Genomic DNA, 26,411 nt, shown 5'->3' with positions numbered 1-26,411 from the left:
TAACTATGTATGTAGATTCTTAATTTTTGGTCCCGTTTTCAAATTGGTCTACATTAAGGTCCAAAGGGTCCAAAATTAAACTAAGTTTGATTTTAACAAAAATTTAATCCTTGGGGTTCTTTGATATGCTGAATTTAAAAATGTACTTAGATTTTTAATTATTGGCCTAGTTTTCAAGTTGGTCCAAATGGGGGTCCAAAATTTAACTTTGTTTGATTTCATAAAAAATTGAATAAATGGGTTCTTTGATATGCCAAATCTAACTGTGTATGTAGATTCTTAATTTTTGGTCCAGTTTTCAAATTGGTCTACATTAAGGTCCAAAGGGTCCAAAATTAAACTAAGTTTGATTTTAACAAAAATTAAATTCTTGGGCTTATTTGATATGCTTTATCTAAATATGTACTTTGATTTTTGATTATGGGCCCAGTTTTCAAGTTGGTCCAAATCAGGCTTCCATATCAAGTATTGTGCAATAGCAAGAAATTTTCAATTGCACAGTATTGCACAATAGCAAGAAATATCTAATTGCACAATATTGTGCAATAGCAATTAATTTTCAATTGGAGTTATCTATCTTTGTATAGAATAGTAGTTGATAATATATGTTGGAAATTTGCCAGACATGACTATGATGTCATTTTCTATTTTTATTTGCCAATAACTTTATGTAAATAACTTCATTGGAAATTTGCCAATATAAAATGTTGCTGATGAAGCTTTTTTTTCCTTATCTTATCTAAAATGTTTTTAGATAATGTATGTTGGACATTTGCCAGACATGACTATGATGTCATTTTCTATTTTTATTTGCCAATAACTTTATGTAAATAACTTCATTGGAAATTTGCCAATATAAAATGTTGCTGATGAAGTTTTTTTTTTATTGTTTTATACAATAAACAATGTATATTCACTTTTACTACCAACCAATCTTTACCATTCAGTGATAACAAGCACTTTATTTTACATTTTAATATTTTATGATGTATTTAAAAGAGTAGTTATTGTTGCAAACTCCATTAGAAATTTAAATTGACATCAGTTTTGGAAAAAGGGAAACGGGGATGTGAAAAAAAAGGGGGGGGGGTTAAATTTTTCTCATTTCAGATTTCATAAATAAAAAGAAAATTTCTTCAAACATTTTTTTGAGAGGATTAATATTCAACAGCATAGTGAATTGCTCAAAGGCAAAAAAAACCTTTTAAGTTCATTAGACCACATTCATTCTGTGTCAGAAACCTATGCTGTGTCAACTATTTAATTTTAGATTTAAAAAGTTTGAAGAAGAAATCTTTAATTGATTTGTAAAATCTTGACATTTGTTTTGTGTAAAAAAAAAACATGTAATGTCAAAAATTTGATCACAATCCAAATTCAGAGCTGTATCACGCTTGAATGTTTTGTCCATACTTGCCCCAACTGTTCAGGGTTCGACCTCTGCGGTCGTATAAAGCTGCGCCCTGCGGAGCACCTGGTTGGTATGTGATTTAACCATGATGAATTACAGATGAAGTGTAAGTTTCGTTCCGCTCCACTAATTTTTGCCGAAATTACGGGCTTTGGACTTTGAGAAATTGTTGAAAATCACTGTTATACAGACTTTTTTTCTTAACGCCTTCAGATATGGGGCTGATTTTTGAGATTTGAGTTAACTATGATGAGTTACAGATCAAGTTTAAGTTTCGTTCCGCTGCACTAAGTTTTGCCGAAATTACGGGCTTTGGACTTTGAGAAATTGTTGAAAATCACAGTTATACGGACTTTTTTTTCTAAACGCCTTTAGATATTGGGCTGATTTGTGGTATGTGAGTTAACCATGATGAGTTATAGGTCAAGCTTAAGTTTCGTTCCGCTCAGCTAATTTTCGCTGAAATAAGAGGCTTTGGACCTTGATAAATTATTGAAAATCTCAGTTATACAGATTTTGTCTTCTATTCCCCTCCAGATTTTGAGCTGATTTTTGATATGTGAGACTACCATCATGTTTGTGTCCACATGTGTTTATATTGAAATTGCAGATTTTTCAACTTTTTGGGACGGGGCCATTCGTGTCGCTTTGACACATCTAGTTTTAGAATTCAAATGCATGAATAATGTGATAGTTCTTTGTATGGTTAAATATAAAAAAGATGATTTAGAATGATTGCTGATTAGACAACTCTTCACAAAAGTCCAAATGACACAGAAATTAACAACTAATGGTAACTGTACAGCCTTCAACAGAGACCATACCACATAGTCAGCTAGTCTCATAGAAAAGCAAGCGCATAACACAGCAAAAAAATGACAACCACTGAAATAAAAGCTCCTGACTTGGGACAGGCACATACATACTGAATATGGCAGGGTTAAACATGTTAGCAGGATCCCAACCCTCCCCTAACCTGGGACAGTACTGTAACAGTTCAACATAACGAACAATAAAAATTAGTTCAAAAAAGAGTAACTCATCAGATGGATACAAATAGAAATATATCTAATAAAAATAAGAAGCGGAAGAGGAATATATCTAATTTTAAAGAGTCTTACCTATGTTATAACGAAACAACCTTTTCCAAAATTTTTAAAAGATTTGATAAAATGAATTAAACATTAATCCAACTAATTTTCTTTATTTCAGAGGAAGATAGTTTCCTTAGATCTGTTATACTGGAAATCAACTCTTCTGGTACCCAGTTTAAACTGGCTCCTACCTATACATCTTACATGGCAGTAAGATATTGTATATCTGGTGGATACAGGCCAGATATGTCACCACATGATAGGGCTCACAGAGTTACAGGACTTGTAAATAAAATATCTAATCTAGTACACCAAGCAGTTCAGGTTAGTAATAGATTTAATACAATACATCAGGGCTCACAGAGTTACTAGACTTGTAAATAAGATATCTAACCTAGTACACCAAGCAGTGTAGGTTGGTAATAGATTTAATACAATACATCAGGGCTCACAGAGTTACTGGACTTGTAAATAAAATATCTAACCTAGTACATCAAGCAGTTCAGGTTAGTAATAGAATTAATACAATACATCATGGCTCACAGAGTTACTGGACTTGTAAATAAAATATCTAACCTAGTACACCAAGCAGTTCAGGTTAGTAATAGATTTAATACAATACATCATGGCTCACAGAGTTACTGGACTTGTAAATAAAATATCTAACCTAGTACACCAAGCAGTTCAGGTTAGTAATAGATTTAATACAATACATCATGGCTCACAGAGTTACAGGACTTGTAAATAAAATATCTAACCTAGTACACCAAGCAGTTCAGGTAATTCAATATGATAAATTAACGGGGGCTGTATCAAAACTATTGAGATCATTTTACAACTAGAACATAGATAAAACATTTTTGCATTAGAACATTACACTGATATTGTCCTTATGCCATTTGGTGTTGATAGCAGATGTTTGAAAGTTTGTGTTTTATTAATTAACAACGCATGTAGCTTCTGTACTCCCTGAAAATAAATATTAAAGGTCTTATTCTCTAAACCAACTTTCAGTTAGATATTTCATAGTTAGTGCTATGTTCATTTAAATCTTACCAATTTACTTTTCCAGAATAACCGAGATAACCCAGTAGCACTAGCTCTATGGATGGCTAATGCCTCAGAGATATTAAACTTCTTCAAACAAGACCATGATATCCATCCCTTCAGTCTGGAAGCCCAGGAGATTCTAGCTGAGTCAGTACAGTTAGCGTTCCATCACCTAGTCAACTGTCTACAGTATGATCTACAGAGAACAATGACAGCCTTCCTCGACGAGAATGATGCTGCTGATGATGATGAAATGGGAGGTTAGTAGTTGTCTAAAAATTAGGAGACCAAGTGGTTGATTTTTTAAGGAAATATTTAAGAACTTTTTTGTGTTTCAATCGGGCCTGGGAGACATGATGAATATTGTTGAAAAAAAACCAAGCAATTTATTATTTTGAGTGTTCAGATACGTATAGACTTATAATTAATAGACTCAAATTTGAAAAGTTTTTATTATTTGTAGCAAGCAACCTCCACGATTCATATAAATCTTCAGCTTAGTTTGCAATTTCATTTGTGATTTCAAGCTCATGTACTTAAATGTTTTTGTTAGAATTGGAATTCATCTTTATTTACAAAGTGATAAAAGAGTGTAATATTTAAATATTATATGATTTTAATACAATTTGAAACTACTAGCAAACATGCTCCTGATGAAGAAAACTATATTGACTTATCATTAATCCATTGATATTTTCTGATACAATCTCTTTTAAAGCATAAAAAACATGGACATTTTACCCGACAATTCTATTGATTGTACAAAAATGTCTTGAAATACTGGATTGTTATTCTATTATGTAATACAAGCAATGGTAGAATTTATTGCCTACTGGAGTGGTCTTTCTTTGCACAAATTATAATAGATATTGGAAAATATATGTCTGTTGGATCATAACATTTCAAATTAAATAAACCAAATGAAGACAGATACAGGGATGCATTTTTTTGTTGTTGCACTCATTCATTCATATCTTTAATTCCTCATAAATGAAGTTAAATGAACATACAATTAGTGAAAATAAGTAAACATCATAATTACAAATAAAATATCAGTTTGAGTGCAAAAATATGAAGTAAATACACAATAGATAAATGACCGTCTATATAAGCAATATTAAAAGTTTTGATACAGTGACACATCATGTATTGGCCCACCTGCTAGCATTGTCTTAGAGATCGACTATATTCTGCTACACACTGGACAAAATGTGTAAAAATACATTGGAAACAATTTGCTAAATTAAGTTCAATTTCTAATCAAAATTATTGCTGTAATCAGAAAGATGACTGTATTGATAACTCACATTTTTATCTTTCAGAAGATCGTCAGCGGTATTCAGGTAAACCAACTCTAGGCGATGTGTTAGACACATTGTCCTCAGCAATGAACTTATTACGTCGCTGTCGAGTAAACGCTGCACTGACCATTCAACTCTTCTCTCAGTTGTTCCATTATGTAAATATGTGGTTGTTTAATGTACTAGTGACAGAAAAGAGAGTGCAGTTCTGTACACGGTCGTGGGGTATGAGACTAAAGAGACGATTGGGTAGAGTGGAGGCATGGGCAGAAAAACAAGGACTAGAGCTGGCTGCAGACTGTCATCTCTGTAGGATTATTCAGGTCAGTTTCCACTTCCTGTTTTTCATGCTTATAGAAAAGTTTATAGATATCAAATTTACATGGAATCAAAAAAAAAGTATTCGAAAGGAATTTGAATGGATCATAAGAAAAACAAGTATTAGGATAATGAATGTATCAATAGATTAGTTCTAAGATCAGAATTGTATACAGACTAGTCCATTTAAAAAATTCTCCATCTTTTGAAGTTAGACAACTGGCTTATTTATGAATGATATTAGACTTTATACAACTTTACAATAATTACTGTATTATATTAAATCAGAATGGACCTAATTTAAGAAGAATACTGAAATCAACAAAGTATTGTTGTAAAAAAATATCTTTTTAAAAATATTGATTATTTGGATTAACAAAGGAACTATTCTTTTATTTGGCTTTTTGTAACATCGTGTTTGGTTAGTGCTAGTAAAAAATATAAAGGACTGAATATATTGTTCACTTGCATTGTCAAACAGTAAGATAAGTCAATAAATAATCCATCAACATATCTGATTAGTCTCCACATTTTGTAATAAAAATAGTGATTATTTTTCTAGGCTGCCCATTTACTTGAAGCCCCAAAGACTATTGCTGATGATATTGCCAATATTTGTTCCACATGTTTTAAACTGAACTCCCTACAGCTACGTGAGTTACTCCAACAGTACATTCCAGAACCTAACGAACCACCCATTCCACAAAACTTAATCGACCAAGTTGTCAGAGTCGCAGAAAACATGGAAGATGAGAAGATAAAATCTGACGGACGAGATGTTCGACTGGAGGAAGATCCAGATTTACAATTACCATTTCTACTTCCCGAAGATGGTTATTCATGTGATACAATCAGAGGCATTCCAAATGGACTGGGAGAATTCGTTGAACCATTAGCACGAGCTGGTAAGAAAAATGATATAGCCATTGTTTGGGGAAATATGAATACTGCATTCAAAGAAATACTTAATCTATTCTAAACCGCACAAAATTACACCAAAAACTTAACCATAGATCAAACTTACCACTTTTAAAAACTTATTAGAATTTAAATGGGGGGAAATCAAAACTTAAATGCAAAAAAGCAGAAACTACTGTTAGCTTCGGGTTTCTAAATATAAATTTTATCATTTTGCTTTAAGACCTAATATTTGTCTGCATTTATTATGTAATTACACAATTTTCTCTGAATATATTATAATAGTAAGGTTGATTTATTTTAGGTGTGTGTAGAATGGTAGCACAGCCAGGGTCCAGTGGAGAATGGACAGTATATATGCATGTTGATGATGCCAATATAGAACAGGTCAGTTAATATATATATCTGGATATATCATTAGTGCATATTTCAGAGTTGGGTAACCCTTTACTTTTACTTACCCTCTTGATTTGCATCAATTTATATTATTTTAATTTTCATTATTAGTGTGTAGTATTTATACAATGCTGTACTGGTTATGACAGATAAAAGTAATAAATTTAAATGATATGATTTCTTCCCATGAGTCTATACTTCAGGTCTATTCAAATACTTGTATTGTTTCCTGGTTACCATTAATCATAGAACAAAAAAAGTACGAGGTAAGCAATTGTGGGTGGTTGTTTGTTCATCAGAATTTAGTAAGATTTATAAGAATATGAACAAAAAAATATTAAACAAAATGCCTCTCATGTGTTTAATTCCAAATGAATAGTTAAAGATTTTTTTAAAAGTCCTATATCTTTCAATGCAAGTGTGATATGCATAGACCAGTGCTGTCAAGTCTCGTTTACTTTACCTGAGACTCGTACATTTTCATGCATATTTGTCAGCATTTTCCTCTCATCACATTTTCTCTTCGATATTTACTATTTTTGCCAAATCTTTTTTATGCAATGTTGTGACATTTTCATAGGAAGCACATGTTGGCATGAAATTAACCATATTTTGAAATACTTTGTTGTTGATGTCGGCCAATCAAAATCACAGATTCTTGATTAAAACCTGCATGCAATGTTAATATTCAAATATAAAGTCTATATTTTCTGGTATTTTAAAAAATTGGTTAACCATACATGGATATAATTAAGAGAAACCAAATACAGTTATATCTATTTTTAACGTTTGATTTACAATAGTAGTAAGAGTCTATTTATGAGGTTAAACTCCACATTTATAACATAATTAAAAGTTGTCTTACATAACATGTTAGAATGTTTAAACTGCAAATATATGCAAGTTAATAAATATTGATTTAAAGAGAAATTTCCAGCAAGTGTAAACAAAAGGCTGCTGTTGATTTTTATTTAGATAATCAATTTGCTGTAATAAAAAATATGGTTATGGTGCTGGTATTAGGTTCCAGGTCTACTGTTTACTCATTGTCTTTTTCATTGATTATCTGTAGACCAAAAGGGGAATATTCCTGTTATACTTCTGACTATATAACATTGAGATTTTCTATCTTATTGACATATATAAGAAAGGGAAAATATTTATTCAGTCCTGTTTGATGGTTAGGTCAGTTAAAATGGACCACTAATGGAAAGTCAATGATAAATGGTGAGAGATTTGTTATTATTTGGGTGTATGGAATGGTATTAATCTGAAGCTGATCTTGACTTTCTTTGATAGGCCATTGATAATAATAGTTAATATGATGCCTTAAGTAAATACAAAAAAGAAGATGTGGTATGATTGCCAATGAAACAACTGTTCTCAAGAGACCAAAATGACAAAGACATTTAAAACAACTATAGGTCACTGTACAGCCTTCAACAATGAGCAAAGCCCATACCGCATGGTCAGCTATAAAGGCCCTGATAAGACAATGTAAAACAATTCAAACGAGAAAACTAACTGCCTTATTTGTATAAAAAAATGAACGAAAAACACATATAAACAAATGACAACCACTAAATTACAGGCTCCTGACTTGGGACAGGCACATACTTGAATAATGTGGCGGGGTTAAACATGTTAACGGGATCCCAACCCTCCCCCTAACCTGGGACAGTGGTATAACAGTACAACATAAGAAAGAACTATAAAAATCAGTTGAAAAAGGCTTACCTCATCAGATGGACAAAAATACAAGTGGACGTGGCCGGGTACTTGTACATCCTGACAAAAAAAGACACTAGGAACAGATCTGAGAGTACTCACAGTTATCTGATGCTAGTTCAAAGCCACAACAACTAATAAAAAAAAATCATGCATCTAAGACTAAACATAAAAAAGAACTTGTTAGCTGTGGCAGTCTTTTTAATAATTAAGTTTATAGAATATTTGATGTATTAATTTTTAAGTAAAGGAATATTTGTTCCAAACCCAAGACAAAAATTAAAATCATGTGTCAAGGATGTTAAGACTATCCTAGAATCCCTCAAAGATGTGCCATTTTCTGATGTCTTTAAACTATAATGTTTATTCCATTTAAAATATGAAAAGACAGTCCTAGTATCCTACATTTATGCTGAAGATGTGTTTTTATTTATAAATGTCATTAAGCCATGGTTGTTATTCCTTGTCCATAATCTTATCCACCACAATGTCACATCAAGTTATTGGATAAGATGTTAGATCCTGATTGTCCTTCTGTCAATCTTTAACATCCTGTTGTTCTTTGTTTCTCACCCCAATAATGACATTTCATATGTCTCAAATGAACCTTTTAAAATCAGCTTTGACTTTAATTTCTAATCCTAAAAAAAATCTGAAAGAAACCAATATATGATAAAAAATTTGTTGATGGAACGATTCTGACTGTTGACTAATTAAAGGTGAATATGATTGTATTGATTTTTACCTGTGAAGTTGATGAGGATATTTGATATCTACTGGCTCATAATGACCACTCTTTAATTATGGACACATCTCTTGTTAGATAATTGTTTGGCTTGTGTCATATGAAGTGTCCACTGATACATTTTTTTGGAAGAGTAATGTATACATAAAGTTTATAACCCCGGATATAATATAGATAAGCCAATAGATTGATTTGATTTTGATTCCTGATGCTGTATTAGAAGGCTGATTTATCAGATTTCTACACGTTTGTCATTTTCACGTCAAATTATTGTTTTTTCTGTAGCCACTGATGAATTTAATCATTCTGTTAAATTATTTTGATGTTATGATTAGAGACAGAGATATTTTGTTGTGTATATAAAATTCTAAAATGGATTAAGGAAGATGGAACATTTTACATAGATACTGCTTACATTCAATGCTGAGGGATATGTGTAAATTGAAAATGAAATTTAAGCTCAAATTTAACGAAGTAATGATTATAGAATATGTGTATTCAAAATGCATTTAGTTTAAATATTTGATGTTTATTAATTCATTATACTACTATTTGGAAACAATGAGTTGTACTTAATGGAAATATTGACATTATAATTTCTGGATTTGGAAATACAGTAAACGTTGTAATAAAATAGCTCAAAATCATGTTTTATTGCCGATCAAAAAAATGATTAAAAGTGAAGATTTTGAGATTACTAAAAATGCTGATTAGGATAGAGATATTAAACAATGTTGGAATTACCTTCATAATTAGGTGCTAATAAAAAAATATTCTGGGAAATATTGACTTTTATACGAAAGTGTGAAATGAGTATTTCACACCCAGAAAAATGTATTGGAAATGTATTAGATGTATATTCCCAAGGGAACAACAAATGTGCCATTCTATTAGATTTTTCATGTTTATATGTTGAAATTACTGAGGAAGGAGTATAATAAGTTATGTCCAATGCGATTGTTCTGGACTTAGAATGTCATGTCGCGACAAGCTGAGCAGGAAAGGTCTCATCAGTAAAATGACCATAGAAAGTGTTGGTGAAAGGAGGTACATCAAAGCATGGATAACAGTAAGGAAATTATCCATATTAGTCTCAAAGGATGGACTCTATGTCTCAATACATCAATTAATGGTAAACCATTCCCATGCGGGGGCCGTAATATTACGGCTGTTCCCAGACCACCGTTATTTGGCACCAATGGCACTCCATACATTTGGAGGTCATCGTAATGCCATTTAATTCGAAGTGTATGCATGTTTCCTCAATCTGACACTATTGATTGTCATGTTTCTCACTTTAGATATCCATTTTGAGCTCATATATCAACTTCAAAAATTGAAAATGGACAAAATTGGGTTTTTGGGAGGGGTTGGCTTACCCTCTAGGTCTGAAACACAGACTTATGAGGACTGAAACCATGACAAATACTATTAACCCGAAGGCATATTAGTACTGATTGTGCATATGAGAACCAACTTTGGAGCAAATCTCCCTGACTGACAAGTGTCCATACAATATGTCATGGTCACAATCTCCCTGACAAACGTGTCCATACAATATGTCAAGGTCACAATCTCCCTGACAAACAAGTGTCCATACAATATGTCAAGGTCACAATCTCCCTGACAGACAAGTGTCTACACAATATGTCAGGGTCACAATCTCTTTGACAGACAAGTGTATACAATATGTCAAGGTCACAATCTCCCTGACAGACAAGTGTCCATACAATATGTAAAGGTCACAATCTCCCTGACAGACAATTGTCCATACAAAATATATATATGTCAAGGTCACAATCTCCCTGACAGACAAGTGTCTATACAATATTTCAAGGTCACAATCTCCCTGACAGACAAGTGTCCATACAATATGTCTAGCTCACAATCTCCCTGACAAACAAGTGTCCATACAATATGTCAAGGTCACAATCTCCCTGACAGACAAGTGTCTACACAATATGTCAGGGTCACAATCTCCTTGACAGACAAGTGTATACAATATGTCAAGGTCACAATCTCCCTGACAGACAAGTGTCTACACAATATGTCAAGGTCACAATCTCCCTGACAGACAAGTGTCCATACAATATGTCAAGGTCACAATCTCCCTGACAGACAAGTGTCTATACAATATGTCAAGGTCACAATCTCCCTGACAGACAAGTGTATACAATATGTCAAGGTCACAATCTCCTTGACAGACAAGTGTCTGTACAATATGTCAAGGTCGCAATCTCCCTGACAGACAAGTGTCCATACAATATGTCAAGGTCACAATCTCCCTGACAGACAAGTGTCCATACAATATGTCAAGGTCACAATCTCCTTGACAGACAAGTGTCCATACAATATGTCAAAGTCACAATCTCCCTGACAGACAAGTGTCTATACAATATGTCAAGGTCACAATCTCCCTGACAGACAAGTGTCCATACAATATATCTAGCTCACAATCTCCCTGACAAACAAATGTCCATACAATATGTCAAGGTCACAATCTCCCTGACAGACAAGTGTCTATACAATATGTCAAGGTCACAATCTCCCTGACAGACAAGTGTATACAATATGTCAAGGTCACAATCTCCTTGACAGACAAGTGTCTGTACAATATGTCAAGGTCGCAATCTCCCTGACAGACAAGTGTCCATACAATATGTCAAGGTCACAATCTCCCTGACAGACAAGTGTCCATACAATATGTCAAGGTCACAATCTCCTTGACAGACAAGTGTCCATACAATATGTCAAAGTCACAATCTCCCTGACAGACAAGTGTCTATACAATATGTCAAGGTCACAATCTCCCTGACAGACAAGTATCCATACAATATATCTAGCTCACAATCTCCCTGACAAACAAATGTCCATACAATATGTCAAGGTCACAATCTCCCTGACAAACAAGTGTCCATACAATATGTCTAGCCCACAATCTCCCTGACAGACAAGTGTCCATACAATATGTCAAGGTCACAATCTCCCCGACAGACAAGTGTCTATACAATATGTCAAGGTCACAATCTCCCTGACACAAATGTCTATACAATATGTCAAGGTCACAGTCTCCCTGACAAACAATTGTCCATACAATATGTCAAGGTCACAATCTCCCTGACAGATAAGTGTCTACACAATATGTCAAGGTCAAAATCACCTGACAGACAAGTGTTTATACAATATGTCAAGGTCATAATCTCCCTGACAAACAAGTGTCTATACAGTATGTAAAGGTCACAATCTCCCTGACAGACAAGTGTCCATACAATATGTCTAGCTCATAATCTCCCTGACAAACAAGTGTGTATTCAATATGTCAAGGTCACAATCTCCCTGACAGACAAGTGTCCATACAATATGTCAAGGTCACAATCTTCCTGACATTCCAAGTATCTACAGTATGTAAAGCTTATATATGTAAAGTAGAAAATAAAATTAACAGTGAACTTAATTAATAACTTAAATGAGGCATGTGAACTAAAAAGCCTAAGACAGATATTCCTAGAAATAGTTATAGAAAAGATTTATTGATTAGTTATAAGATCAAATACTGAAATGGTTAATCTGATGTAGGTACACTAGAAATGTATTAGTATCTTCCACCTCAATAGCTAGGTGTTCATTTGTTTACTATAAGAAGCAGTTTAAATCCAATAATGCTATATAGATATAACTTTGTCAAGCATGTAGATAAGTTAGGTTTCTAATCTAAATGAACAGAGGTTGAAATTTTGAAAAAGAAGAAGCATTGGATTCTGAATGTGATATTTTAGGACTATTGATTTAAGTATTGGGGCTTCAATCTTTTGTTTACAAGTCACAAGTGTGTTTTTAATTATTGTGTAATCATTTAGTTTTTGTCGCGCCTGCAACTTTTGTTGCAGAAAGCTCGACATAGGGATAGTGATCTGGCGGTGGCGGCTATGGCGGCGGCAGCGGCGGCGTTAGCTAACTTCTTAAAAGCTTTATATTTTAGAAGGTAGAAGACCAGTGGATGCTTCATACTTTGTATATAGATGCCTCATGTTACGAACTTTCCGTCAGTCACATGTCCAATGTCCTTGACCTCATTTTCATGGTTCAGTGACTACTTGAAAAAAAAGTTAAGATTTTTTGTAATGTTAAATTCTCTCTTATTATAAGTAATTGGATAACTATATTTGGTATGTGCGTACCTTGCAAGGTCCTCATGCCCGTCAGACAGTTTTCACTTGACCTCAACCTCATTTCATGGATCAGTGAACAAGGTTAAGTTTTGGTGGTCAAGTCCATATCTCAGATACTATAAGCAATAGGTTTAGTATATTGGGTGTATGGAAGGACTGTAAGGTGTACATGTCCAACTGGCAGGTGTCATCTGACCTTGACCTCATTTTCATGGTTCAGTGGTTATAGTTAAGTTTTTGTGTTTTGGTCTGTTTTTCTTATACTATATGCAATAGGTCTACTATATTTGGTGTATGGAATGATTGTAAGGTGTACATGTCTAGCTGACAGGTGTCATCTGACCTTGACCTCATTTTCATGGCTCAGTGGTCAAAGTTAAGTTTTTAAGTTTTGGTCTATTTTTCTAATACTTTATGTATTGGTCAACTATATTAGGTGTATGGAAATATTTTTATGATTTATATGTCTGTTACGCAGGTTTTATTTGACCTTGACCTCATTTTCACGGTCCATTGCTAAGTGTTGAGTGTTTGTGTTTTGGTCTGTTTTTCTTAATTTATAAGCAATAAGTCAACTATATTTGTTGTATTGAAGAATTGTTAGCTGTACATATCTGCCTGGAATGGTTCATCTGACCTTGACCTCATTTCATGGTTCATTGATCAATGTTTGGTTTTTTTTGGTTAATGTTGAGTTTATGTGACAGTTGTAATAAAGCTTTATATTTAGGTCTATCAACATAATATCAATTATTAGTAAAGAAGGCGAGACATTTCAGCGTGTGCACTTTTGTCGAGCCTGAACTAACAGGAACAGTAGGCAAGACACTGGGATCTGCAGAACCCTTTATTTTTTTTTAATTAAAATATGCATTTCAAATTTTTAGAACCATCTGAAACATATATCCACATTCTATTTTAATCTAAGTTTAATTGAGGTAGAGTGAACGTTTTATATCTGGGCAAAGCAGAAAATCTTTTACTAATCATTAGTTGTGGAGTTAATATTTGTGAACGTTATATGTTGTAAAGTGTCACCAGAAACTTGTTAGGAAAGCATGGACACAAAATCTGTATTGTAATCAGATTACATCAAAACTCAACCAAGATCTCTTTTTTATTCATATAAAAGATATAATAAACAAAAGCTATTAAATGTTGAATTTGCATAGTAACTCTTAATACATTGTAATAAGATTGTTCCAGTAATGTTATAAATATTTAGTAATAAAATGTCATTAAAAGTAGTCCTGTCTTAGTGAATCTTTTGAAGAAACCAAGTAGAAAGATGTTTTTAAGACTATTACAGTAATAACAGTATCATTTATCATTACAGTCAACATTAGCCATAGAAAATTATAGAAAAAAACCTTTTGAAATTATTTTATTTATAAATATTAAAATGATTATTAATATTGAGACAAGATGGTACTAAAATGTCAAAGTATGGATCATATAACATCACCTGACCTTTTATTAATGAATGGTTTTTTATTCCAGTATCTCAAGTATTTCTTTTATTCAGGAAAAATGTTGATTCAGCATAAATGAAACCTTGCAATAATTTCGTAAATTTACATCATAAACAATCATTTTCTAATAACTGAAACATCCATTTATAATTATGAGAACATTTTAAGAGAACTGCATTGGCCGTTTGGTTGACTATAATTACTCATATCCACTTCATTTGAACTTTGGTAGATAGTTGTCTCACTGCCAATTATACCACATCTCATCATTAGTCTCCTACCGACAAAGTCATAGGGGAAATTAGGTTTGCAACTTTGCACTTTGTTTCTCTGTCAGTCTGTCTGTTAGTTAGTCCATCTGTTTTGCACACTTTTTGTGTGTGCTTATTTTCATATTTTTCCAATTTTTCCAGATCTTAAATCAAATTTGAAATGATAATCCATCAGTACTTTATATAAACAGTTTGTTACACAGATGCCTACCCTATTATAATGCAATATTGAAAACATAATAGCATTATGAATTATATGACCGTTTCATTTTTCATATACAAGTGATTTTCAATTGTACATTGTATAATTGCAGGCTATACGTAAAAACCAACCAAGTCAACCAAACCTTAACCAAAAACCCCATGGTGGTTCTCCCCCAGACCAGAAACCTCCAATGTCTACAGAACCAGAAGTGGCTGTTATATCATTTGGCAAAGTCAAAGGCAGCATGGGACTCAGTATTGTGGCAGCTAAGGTTAGTAAAAAGGTCAAGGTCAGCATGATGCTCAGTAGTGTGGCAGCTCAAGTAAGTATAAAGGTCTAGGGCATCACTTTTGTGGCAGGTAAGTTAACAAAGTTTTGTGATTATGTGAAATACATAGAATTCAGCAGTTTTCTTAAATTTGATTAGTATAGTATGTATACAAAATATACATGTTGTGAAAAAGGGTTTAACAAAATAGTTGTTCCACAATCTAAAAAAAAACCAACAATAAAACAGTGTCAATTGGAAAATACAAGTTACAATAGTACATTTACAACTCTGCATGATGATTTTTGTCGAACCTTCGACTTTAGTCAAAAAAGCGAGACTAAGTGATCCTACATTCTGTCGTCGGCGTTGTGTAACAACACATTCACTCTGTGGTTTAACTTTTTAAAATTTTAATAACTTTCTTATACTATTTTGGATTTGTACCAAACTTAGACAGAAGCTTGTTTATGATCAAAAGCTAGTATTAGGAAGGAAATTTTGTAAATGACTAAATCTATATTTTCATATTTTACTTTTAAATGGACTTAGATTTGCTGCCAGGAAACAACACATTCACTCTGGTTAAACTTTTTAAAATTTTAATAACTTTCTTATACTATATGGATTTGTTCTTAACTTGGACAGACAGAAGCTTGTTTATGATCAAAAGCTAGTATCTAGAAGGAAATTTTGTTTTCTTCCAGTTAACATTACATTCAGTCTGCAGTTAAAGTTTTTAAACATTTATTAGATTCATAAACTATCCTGGATTTTTACAAAACTTGGACAGAAGCTTCTTACAATCAAAAGATAGTATCAACAGGAATATTTCATTGATTTATTTCCTCATTTTTGTTGAGCCTGCGATTAACAGAAAGAGTAGGCGAGACACTGGGTTCCACAGAACCCTTACAAATTTTTTTTATGTATGCATACTGTTGTATATTTTATCAAAGCTATTACATCAAGAGTTCCAAATAGTGAAGTTGAAATCATCTCTTTGTAAATTTTACGGACGCCATCACAAGTTGGTTGACCGTTATGGAAAAACCGTTTCACAAATGATATCGGATATGTTCCTTACATTGCAACTACAGTCCCATTCCCTTTCATAAATGTGACCTACCCAATTAGACTATTTACTGGATTTGTTATCTCATAAGCAACAAGACGGGTGCCACATTTGGAGAAGGGTCTGCTTACCCTTCCGGAGCACCTGAGATCACCCCTAGTTTTTGGTGGGGTTCACGTTATTTATAAGTTTTCTATGTTGTGTCATGTGTACTATTGTTTGTCTCCTTGTCCTTTCCATTTTTTGCCATAGCGTTGTCAGTTTATTGTCGATTTATGAGTTTGACTGTCCCTCTGGTATCTTTCGGCCCTCTTTTAGTACACTGTTAAACAATTTGAATTAACAAATAAAACATTATCTTTAGTTGTTCTAATAGCATACCATAGTCTCTGTTACATCTACAGAAAACATAAAATGTCATACAAAGAAACATTATTGTAAATGCTCCTTTAAAATCTTGTCTATGTTAGCCTTTGAAAACAACCTTTCTTTAAATAGAAACCTTTGAAAATTTCCTTTAAAATAAAGTGATTATTTTCTATTGATTTATGTAGCATACATAATAGGACCAAAAGATGTCAAATCAAACATTAATTTTTGTGCTATCTTGTTATGCTTTTGAAAATGATTTATTGTATAATGGGTTTTTGTCGAGCCTGCAACTTTTGTTGCAGAAAGCTCGACATAGGGATAGTGATCCGGCGGCGGCGGCTACGGCGGCGGTGTTAGCTAACTTCTTAAAAGCTTTATATTTTAGAAGGTGGAAGAACTGGATGCTTCATACTTTGTATATAGATGCCTCATGTTACGAAGTTTCCGTCAGTCACATGTCCAATGTCCTTGACCTCATTTTCATGGTTCAGTGACCACTTGAAAAAAAAGTTCAAATTTTTTGTAATGTTGAATTCTCTCTTATTATAAGTAATAGGATAACTATATTTGATATGTGCGTACCTTGCAAGGTCCTCATGTCTGTCAGACAGTTTTCACTTGACCTCGACCTCATTTCATGGATCAGTGAACAAGGTTAAGTTTTGGTGGTCAAGTCCATATCTCAGATACTATAAGCAATAGGGCTAATATATTCGGTGTATGGAAGGACTGTAAGGTGTACATGTCCAACTGGCAGGTGTCATCTGACCTTGACCTCAATTTCATGGTTCAGTGGTTATAGTTAGATTTTTGTGTTTTGGTCTGTTATTCTCATACTATATGCAATAGGTCTACTATATTTGTTGTATGGAATGATTGTAAGGTGTACATGTCTAGCGGGCAGATGTCATGTGACCTTGACCTCATTTTCATGGTTCAGTGGTCAAAGTTAAGTTTTTGAGTTTTGGTCTTTTTATCTAATACTATATGCCATAGGTCAACTATATTTGGTGTATGGAAATATTTTATGATCTTTATGTCAGTCGCGCAGGTTTTATTTGACCGTGACCTCATTTTCACGGTTCATTGCACAGTGTTAATTTTTTGTGTTTTGGTCTATTTTTCTTAAACAATAAGTAATAGGTCAACTATATATGTTGTATAGAAGCATTGTTAGCTGTACATGTCTGCCTGGCATGGTTCATCTGACCTTGACCTCATTTTCAAGGTTCATTGGTCTTTGTTTAGTTATCTTGGTTAATGTTAAGTTTATGGTACAGTTGTTATAAAGCTTAGCTTTATACTTAGGACTATCAACATAATATCAATGATTAGTATAGAAGGCGAGACATTTCAGCGTGTGCACTCTTGTTTTCCATTAAAAAGAAAATTTTGAGTTTGATTTTGTTTCCTTGTATGGTAAAGGGGAGATAACTCAATTGTACATTTTCATTGATCGGAGAGCATGCTTTCTATTCTAGTGAAAATGTGTTTAAAATTTTATCAAATGAGTGGCTTAAAATATCAAAATTACTGAAGTGTGGAAAAATGCTGCAAAAACTAAAAAATGGTAAAAGATATTTGAATATGAATGATATAACTGTTTAGTCAGTGATCTTAAACATTCTTCAGTGTAAATCTGATTAAAAAGGATGATTGATATCTGTAAGAACATGTAAAATTGTTTGATATACACAACGTTTTGGTACTGAATGGTGCTGTGACCAGCTTGTACTGAATGGTTCAGTGACCAGCTCGTACTGAATGGCGCAGTGACCTACTCAAACTTTTTATTTTGAAATACAAATATCTCGTCAGCCTCAAAGTAAAAATAACACAAAAGAAACTGCTTGGCAGAATACTGCCCATGTTAAACCATATGAAAACAAAAATAAAAAGAAAATTTAAAGTTTTCTAGTAAACTTGTGCTGGTTTAGCCACTACTCGATACTCAATTTAAAACTCCTGGAGATACCTAGTAAGCTGATCACAAAATTGAATAACAATTGTTACACAACCTATTTCAACTATTCATTATAAAATCATTGCTTAATCTTTCCAACTCATTCTGCATACCGGTAACATATAAATACATATTATGTACTGTCCAAAGAGGAAGATCACTTTTGCATCAAGGTTCATGTTAGTGAAATGGATGACATATTTTACTGTAACAAAAGTCTGAAACAATTCACTATAAGTATCGTTAACATTTCATGTTTGCTTTTTTAAGGAAAGGAGTTAATAATGTTAATATAAAAAGAAGTAAGTCAGACATATAGATATTAAATATAATATTAAGGAGTGAGCTATTCGTGATTTGATATTTGAAAATCAATAAAGAATTCATTTGATTGGATTAGATTTATATATCATTTGTATTTGATATGATATAATAATAACCAAAGCATTAATTGTCCCTACTTTATAAAGAGTATAAATCTACATCAGGTTGGCTTGTTCGTCTGAAGAGTAAACAGACAGACATGAATTTCTTTTATAATTTCAATCATTTCGTATGCATATAAAGATACATTTTTGTGTTGTGTAATTATTTCTTTACACACCATCATAATCATGTGACAGATCTGGCTCATTTGAATTCTTTGATCCGAGTCATTTCACACTTCCTTTGAATGGGACCTCAACCCAATTTATCTAGTTGTCTTATATAAGACAGAATGAAATTTTGATTTGTATTTTAAAATTTTAAATGTCTGTCTGAGATGTAATCTTGTTAAAGGATGATTGAGTAGTGGACTTGGCAAGATGACAGACATAGAAATGTTTTAAACATTTGGAGAAGCCAAGGATAGAAAAATAAAATTGAGGACATTATAATTAATCTTAAAATGTATTATTGATACATAAAAAAGATTAGATAGCTATCTGTAGATTAATTAATCTTTCAAATTTCGAAAAAAATATCCTAGGTGGTCTCTGCTTTGGTATTTAAGCTGTCTTTATTTTGTTTTTTGACAATTTGAGTGTAAATTGTAGATAAATGTCTAAACAATGTCTAAATAGAACAGAGGAAACCCAGGATTTGATGTAAGGGGGGACTCCTTACTAGAGGGAGTTTGGGTACCATATTTTGACCAAAAGTGTTTGTAATTTTACTCATAAATTACATTTGAACTTTTTTAGGGGGCATGAGTCAGTTGCATCCCTGTCTGACCGGCTGAATTGGGGCCTATAGATTTGATCTGTACAGAACCTTGAAGGTGAAGTCCTTGAACAGCTAGGTCCTAATGCCGCCATTGTAAAAAACTTTTAATAAGAGTTTAACCTTCTTTCTCTCTTTCATCCTGTGAGGAACAACATTTTATAGTTATGTAAAGGGTATACATCACAATAAGGTATGGGAAAAGAGTATTGGTAGCTGCTTGATCATAGAGGTTCTGATTAAGACTATATTGGTTTGCTGTTTGATTATACAGGTTTGGAACAAGACAATAGGTTACAGTTGAAAACAAAGTAATTAATTTGATGTCAAATCTTGAGAGTTATATTAAAAAGAATGAAGTATATCTTTGAACCTGAGCCTCTTCGTGTAGACAAGAAATACAATCAAACATTGTATCAGTAATATATAAAAGATTGTATTCCATAGACTGTTACATGATCTTGTCTATGTATACCTTTCTAATTTGCATATTATATATTACATTTCACTTTATACTGCACAGTTATACCTTATATTTGCTGGTGAAATAAATATTGATATTCTATAAGTATTTCATTGTGAATGGTTGGGAAAACAATGTAGACATTTTGCCAATTTATTAACAAAACATTTATTTGTTTTGGGTGGTACCCTATGTGTTTCAAGTGACACATCTGTTGAATGAAATTATTTTATGTTTGTTGTTTCAAAAATATACCCTAGGCAAAGCCAATATACTGTGAGGTTCAGTCCTGTTTAAATTATAAAACTGTTAATATCATCATACTTATATGCATATGCTGTATTACTGTAGTCTATGGGGTAAATAGTTGGATATTGGATTACATTGGAATAGGATGTATATTTATTTTGTCAGTTTCATTGACATATCCTTTTCTAACCAAAATGAAATCTGACCTGTTTTGTTTACAAATAAGACTTGAACAGAAACAACTGAATGGTAACATAAGTCCGTTAGGATTTAACTGGAGGAGGCAAGATTTGGTTGCGTGACTGAAAAAAAGATTGAATTAAGGTTTTCTCAGGAGTAATAATTGTAGAGTTACATTAGGATTTATTACTTCCTGGAATCATTTCCTCTACAATAAGCGTGGGAAACCATATGTTTGTACAATACTGGTGGGAGAAAAAATCATAAGAAATCAATTTTGTTAGCCCACTTTTATTGACTTTCCATAGTTATCACACCTTTTCACTAGACCAGTTTGAAGTTCTTATTTTGTGCATGCCAGTATGATTGTATTGCTCCAATACACCATCTAGAATGACCTGTATGTAAGGTATTCATATGGATTATGTTGACATTTATTTGAGGCAAGCATAGTCTAGATTTGACACAATCCACAGCTATTCTATGTCCACCTGATGAAGTCTCCAGATATGTAATCATAGGATTTAATGGATTTAAATAATTCTGTAAGTTTACAATTTGAATGTCATGGTTGGATGATTTGATACTTCTTTATAGCTGTAGTACAATCATGAAGTACTAACATTCACCACAGGAGCCAAGGCAATATATCCTTGAAGTAATATTTCATCCATGTATGTAATTTCTTAGTTTCCTAATCACCTCCACTTTCTTTCTTAATAATTGTGCAACACAGGTGCATAGTAATTAAATGTTCTGCAGGTATGAACATCAAACCTTAGATATCTATGATTTATAAATGGATGTATCGTATTACCTTTTCATTTTATGATATAAAGCTTGAAATTGATAACCATATCAATGACTAAAGTATTACTGTTGACTCTGTTCTGAATAGAACTTCACTCTTTGGCTTGTTACACTTGTTGATGTACTTCAAACAGTGACTAATAAAACTGGTACCTTTGATAACTACTATCTCTTTTAGTCAATGAGACCAGTTGGAATCGATTGTTTTGATTAGAATCTTAAAACTTCTTGTAATTCTATTTGTACAAAGATAAGAAAAAAAATCATTATTTCTTTTTACATGCAGCCATTAGATTTACTAAACTCAAATCATATGGGAGAGATCCTTTTGCGCCAAAAATGCGTCTTTTTGTGCCACAACTTTTTTCTCCAATGCTACATTTGCGCCACATGTTTTAAAATTTCATGGTATCATTTGCGCCAAAAATAAAACATACGATTACTCCAATTAGAAGAAAAATGACTTCACTACTCCTTTATTCGAACTTGGAACTGGCAGTTTACACAGCAAACGTTTCCTTTTCTGAAACACATCTTCTTACTGCTGCTGCATGGGTAATTCCAAATTCAATGTATGTAGTAGCTTGTAACTTCACTTAATTGTCCAAAACACAAACAGTAAAAATTCCTAAAAATTCCTAAAAATAATAAAGCCCATTCAGTGTTCTCCCCAGGCCGTTTTAGCGTCGCGGTACCGTGACGCTATATTTTTTCACCGTGATGCTATAATAATTCCCGCGACGCTATAATTATCCCCGCGACGCTATAATTATTCCTGCGACGCTATAATTATTTTGAAGATGCTATTTTACTTGTCCTCAATTTTGAACTTACATCTATTATCGATTATGATCATAAAAATTATATCACCTTTAATTGTAATCCCTTTAAGTCGGACACTAAAGGCAATTAAGAGATTAAATAGCTAGGTGTTAATTGCCCTCAGGGTGATAACTGTTTGGATGCGAATATCCCAAGCTGACACTTGCGACACGACTAATACCACGTGTCTGCAATAACCAATTTCGACATGGAAAAATGCAATCACAAAAAAATTCGAAATCTGCGTTTTGTATTACGAAACTTCAAAGATTGAAACGATTTTTATTTTTTTTAAAAAGGTCGTTTATTTGTGCAACTCTCCAAAAATTACTTTCTTTCTCTTCCGGTAATTATATACGAGAGCGAGAATTTTGGTTTAGAGCTTAAATAAGTTTAATACTTCTTTAAAAAGTTATCATAATTGGCATAAGTTTATGTTTAATCCATTTAATGCATTAAAAGCGTCTTATTCATTCACAATCTCTTGTCAAACAATGTTTATTCTCGGACTCATTTTCGTAAATTTTTCTACGGCCGCCATTGCACAATTTTGTGTAAACTACGGATCGGAACCGGACCAGATATGACAAAAATCCGCATTTTCACGATAATGACAACAGATGGACAGTAGACAGAAAAAATATACCAAGAGAAAAAACTACTCTTAACAGACTATTTGTTAGATAACTTTGTTAAAAATACATATCATTTTAATGTAAAAATAAGAAACAACTGGAACTAATTCATTAAGTGCCACGAAACAATGAATTTCATAAACATGATAAAAAAAAGTTTTTAAATTGATTTTTTTTGCTACTTTTGCTGCTTTATCTTTACTTGATATACTATAAAAAAAATAATTAATTTTGTGTACTAGATATTTAGTTTTGTATATATACAGGTTGATCTATAATGAACCATTCATTCATTTGACTTATTGTTGGGTAACTGAAACCACATAATTATTTATTTTTATTTGGCACAAGAGGAAAAAAATAATTCTGTAACTATAAATGAATAAAGAAAACATAAACTGAAACAACTGTTTTTGTGGTTATAGTGTAATTGTATTCTCAGTTATGAATTGAACAATATAAACTAAAACATATTAAAGAAATAGAGCATCAACACGATGCGACAAACGAAATTAAAAAAAATACAGTTATTTTTATTTACGCAAAATGTGATGCTATCCCAAATTTCTGGGGAGAACACTGCCATTCGTATGGTGGAAACAAAGCACTGTCATCAACATATGTGGCTAAAACATAATCAGCAAAAGCTTTTAGTTTCTTCTCTATCTTTTTATTTAATATTCAGCAAAGCAATGAGTTTTATTCGCTCTCTGTACATTGACTGTCTAATGCATTTTAAGTCATTTCTCTCTAGATGCTTATCTTCATTGTGAAATATACAAACATATGATACTTTTTAAGCCAAAAATTAAGAATAAATATATATTAATCACTAATATATATGATAGATATGTGTACAGGTAAATTGGCGCAAATGTCACTAAGTAGCGAATATTGGTACCCCTGTAAAACTGTATTTCGGCGCAAAAGGACTGCTGCCAATGATTATAGAGCTTGATATATTGTCACCTGGATGTTGTTGAAGAGTGTATGAAGCCCTCTAGATGTCTTGGTTAATTGCATTGTTAGGTTGCTGTCTGATTGATATATACCACACATCTTCTTTTATTTACATTAAACTGAATTAAAGTCTTTATTTCGTTGTTGTTTGAAATATTAAAGCTTCCATGCTATACATTATTCTTCACAGCTGTACTAATACTGTTTCAGTACTACAGTTTTATACCTTTACTTGGAAAAAACTTTACCCTTGAAATATAGGTTTGTTTTAACTCGCAAAATAAACGGAACTACAACTTCAATCTACTTTATGTAAATAATATTTTTCCTTAAACATTAAAAAGACTTTTGAAATATTTTTAATGTGAATTTAGATTTGTCAATAAACACGTTTTGTATTGCACTTAAGTAAACACTACTGTATTCACCTGTGTTTTCAGGTAACCTTGTATTATATCTTGTGAAACATTATATTGTATTCAAATCTGTGCAGATGAGCATATTATAAGAAAAGTAACAATAATTCTGAACTTTCTTGTAAGGCTTAACAGTTTCCTTAAACACTCCAGTAACCTGGAATGACCCCTATTTAGTAGAGGCCAATAAAATGGATAGGTTAAATGAATTCTATTTATATACCATCTTACAGGTAATTCTGCACACCTGTAATCTTAAATAACTGGTCAAATTCTTCACCAGATTTTCATAAGTCACATGTATTTTAAAATTTGACATTTTTTTCTGGGAACATTTTTTGTGTAAGATTCATAAAGAGAAAATAAAACGTAATCATGTTTAATGGATAACTATTGATGGACTACAACATAAACTTGGATATATATATATATGAGATCTTAATGAATCTGATTACAGAAGATTGCCGAAAAATTTAAACGTTTATGGAATACATTACATACAGTGTATAAAAACACAAATTCATAGATTTTTAAAAGAAAGATATTCTTGGATAAAATCCTGGGTGTTTCCCTGTGTATATTGACAGTAACAAAGTCTTAAGTTTTTTGTGGATAGCTAGTGTAGTGAAATAGTGATGTGAAGTTTACTCTTACAAGAACTTTCTACTTATTTACCAAATTGCATCTAGAATTGGGATTATTTAGAGTTCCAGGATAGTCAACTTTCATCTCTCAAAGTGTTAGCAGTATCGTGAGTTGTAATTTACAGACCAGACATATGTTTCAAAATATTTATTTTCAAATGAAGTATTAAGCATAATGTTTTATGATGATGTTTGTCTCAAATTAAATTTTTTTAAATATTATTATTTAAATATTTTTAAAGTCCCATTTTTGGTCTAGATCCATATTTTTTTTGAATTTTAGATTTGTAAAATTATATTATATCAGATTTGGAATTGATGCAAATAAAGTGGATAGAACTGGAATAATTTAAAAAATATTACAACAGTCTAAATTCAATAGTTCTGAAAAAAAACACATCAAAGAATATGTGGCAGATTTCCTTAATTATTTTGTGAAGATGAAAATAGGCTTCATATGTTAAATAAATAAAAGGATAAGACTAATATAAGTGTTAATAAATAATATTTAATCTGGATATAATTTTCCATATGTTGGCCCATTTATGACCATATTAATGTCACACATGATAGATTCATAATTTGCAAAACAAAAAAAATCCATTTAAGTTCCGATTAATGTCATACAGAAATTCCATCTTTTTGAAATTAAGTAAATGGTTTTGAAGGTTAAATTTTACATAGGATTGAAAAACATGAGCAAGGGAAGAGTAAAGAAAAAACTAAGGATCATTGTTTTATCATATTGATATAGGTTACACGACTGTAATGATAACCAGAAAAGGCATCTCTGTTAGAGAGCATCCCCTTTTCCATTCTAAACTATTGTATCACTATCCTGTCAACACTTTATAGGTTATGGCAGTTAAAATTCCAGCACTGTTCAGTTGCGCTCTTAATTGACTAGGATAGTTCCTATTAAACACCAAGAAATGTCACAATAGTGCTGAAAATCACGTTAAACACCAAGAAATGTCACAATAGTGCTGAAAATCACGTTAAACACCAAGAAATGTCACAACAGTGCCGAAAGTCACATTAAACACCAAGAAATGTCACAATAGTACTGAAAGTCACATTAAACACCAAGAAATGTCACAACAGTGCTGAAAGTCACATTAAGGAAATGTCACAATAGTGCTGAAAGTCACATTAAACACGAAGAAATGTCACAATAGTACTGAAAGTCACATTAAACACCAAGAAATGTCACAATAGTGCTGAAAATCACGATAAACACCAAGAAATGTCACAATAGTGCTGAAAGTCACA

General features: G+C 32.3%; 1 protein-coding gene and 1 pseudogene across 7 annotated transcripts in view; both read left to right on the top strand.

Moving 5' to 3' along the window:
- LOC139493293 (afadin-like) overlaps nt 1–26,411 on the top strand; it is a 75,308-nt gene that overhangs the window by 23,893 nt on the left and 25,004 nt on the right. For 4 of the 7 annotated variants that reach the window (XM_071281544.1, XM_071281542.1, XM_071281541.1 and 1 more), the window contains exons 12-17: nt 2,624–2,829; nt 3,578–3,815; nt 4,878–5,179; nt 5,737–6,079; nt 6,397–6,479; nt 15,189–15,350. In XM_071281544.1, coding sequence (XP_071137645.1) covers nt 2,624–2,829; nt 3,578–3,815; nt 4,878–5,179; nt 5,737–6,079; nt 6,397–6,479; nt 15,189–15,350 — 1,334 coding nt within the window. The remainder of the gene's footprint in view (nt 1–2,623; nt 2,830–3,577; nt 3,816–4,877; nt 5,180–5,736; nt 6,080–6,396; nt 6,480–15,188; nt 15,351–26,411) is intronic. The other 3 variants (XM_071281545.1, XM_071281543.1, XM_071281540.1) reach the window with 1 other exon arrangement.
- On the top strand, nt 10,354–11,382 carry LOC139492100 (uncharacterized; annotated as a pseudogene).

This window comes from Mytilus edulis, chromosome 10, assembly GCF_963676685.1.
Source record: "Mytilus edulis chromosome 10, xbMytEdul2.2, whole genome shotgun sequence".
Lineage (NCBI taxonomy): Eukaryota > Metazoa > Mollusca > Bivalvia > Mytilida > Mytilidae > Mytilus > Mytilus edulis.
Note: the sequence above shows the minus strand (reverse complement) of the source record. Positions and strands in the feature narration are given on the sequence as shown.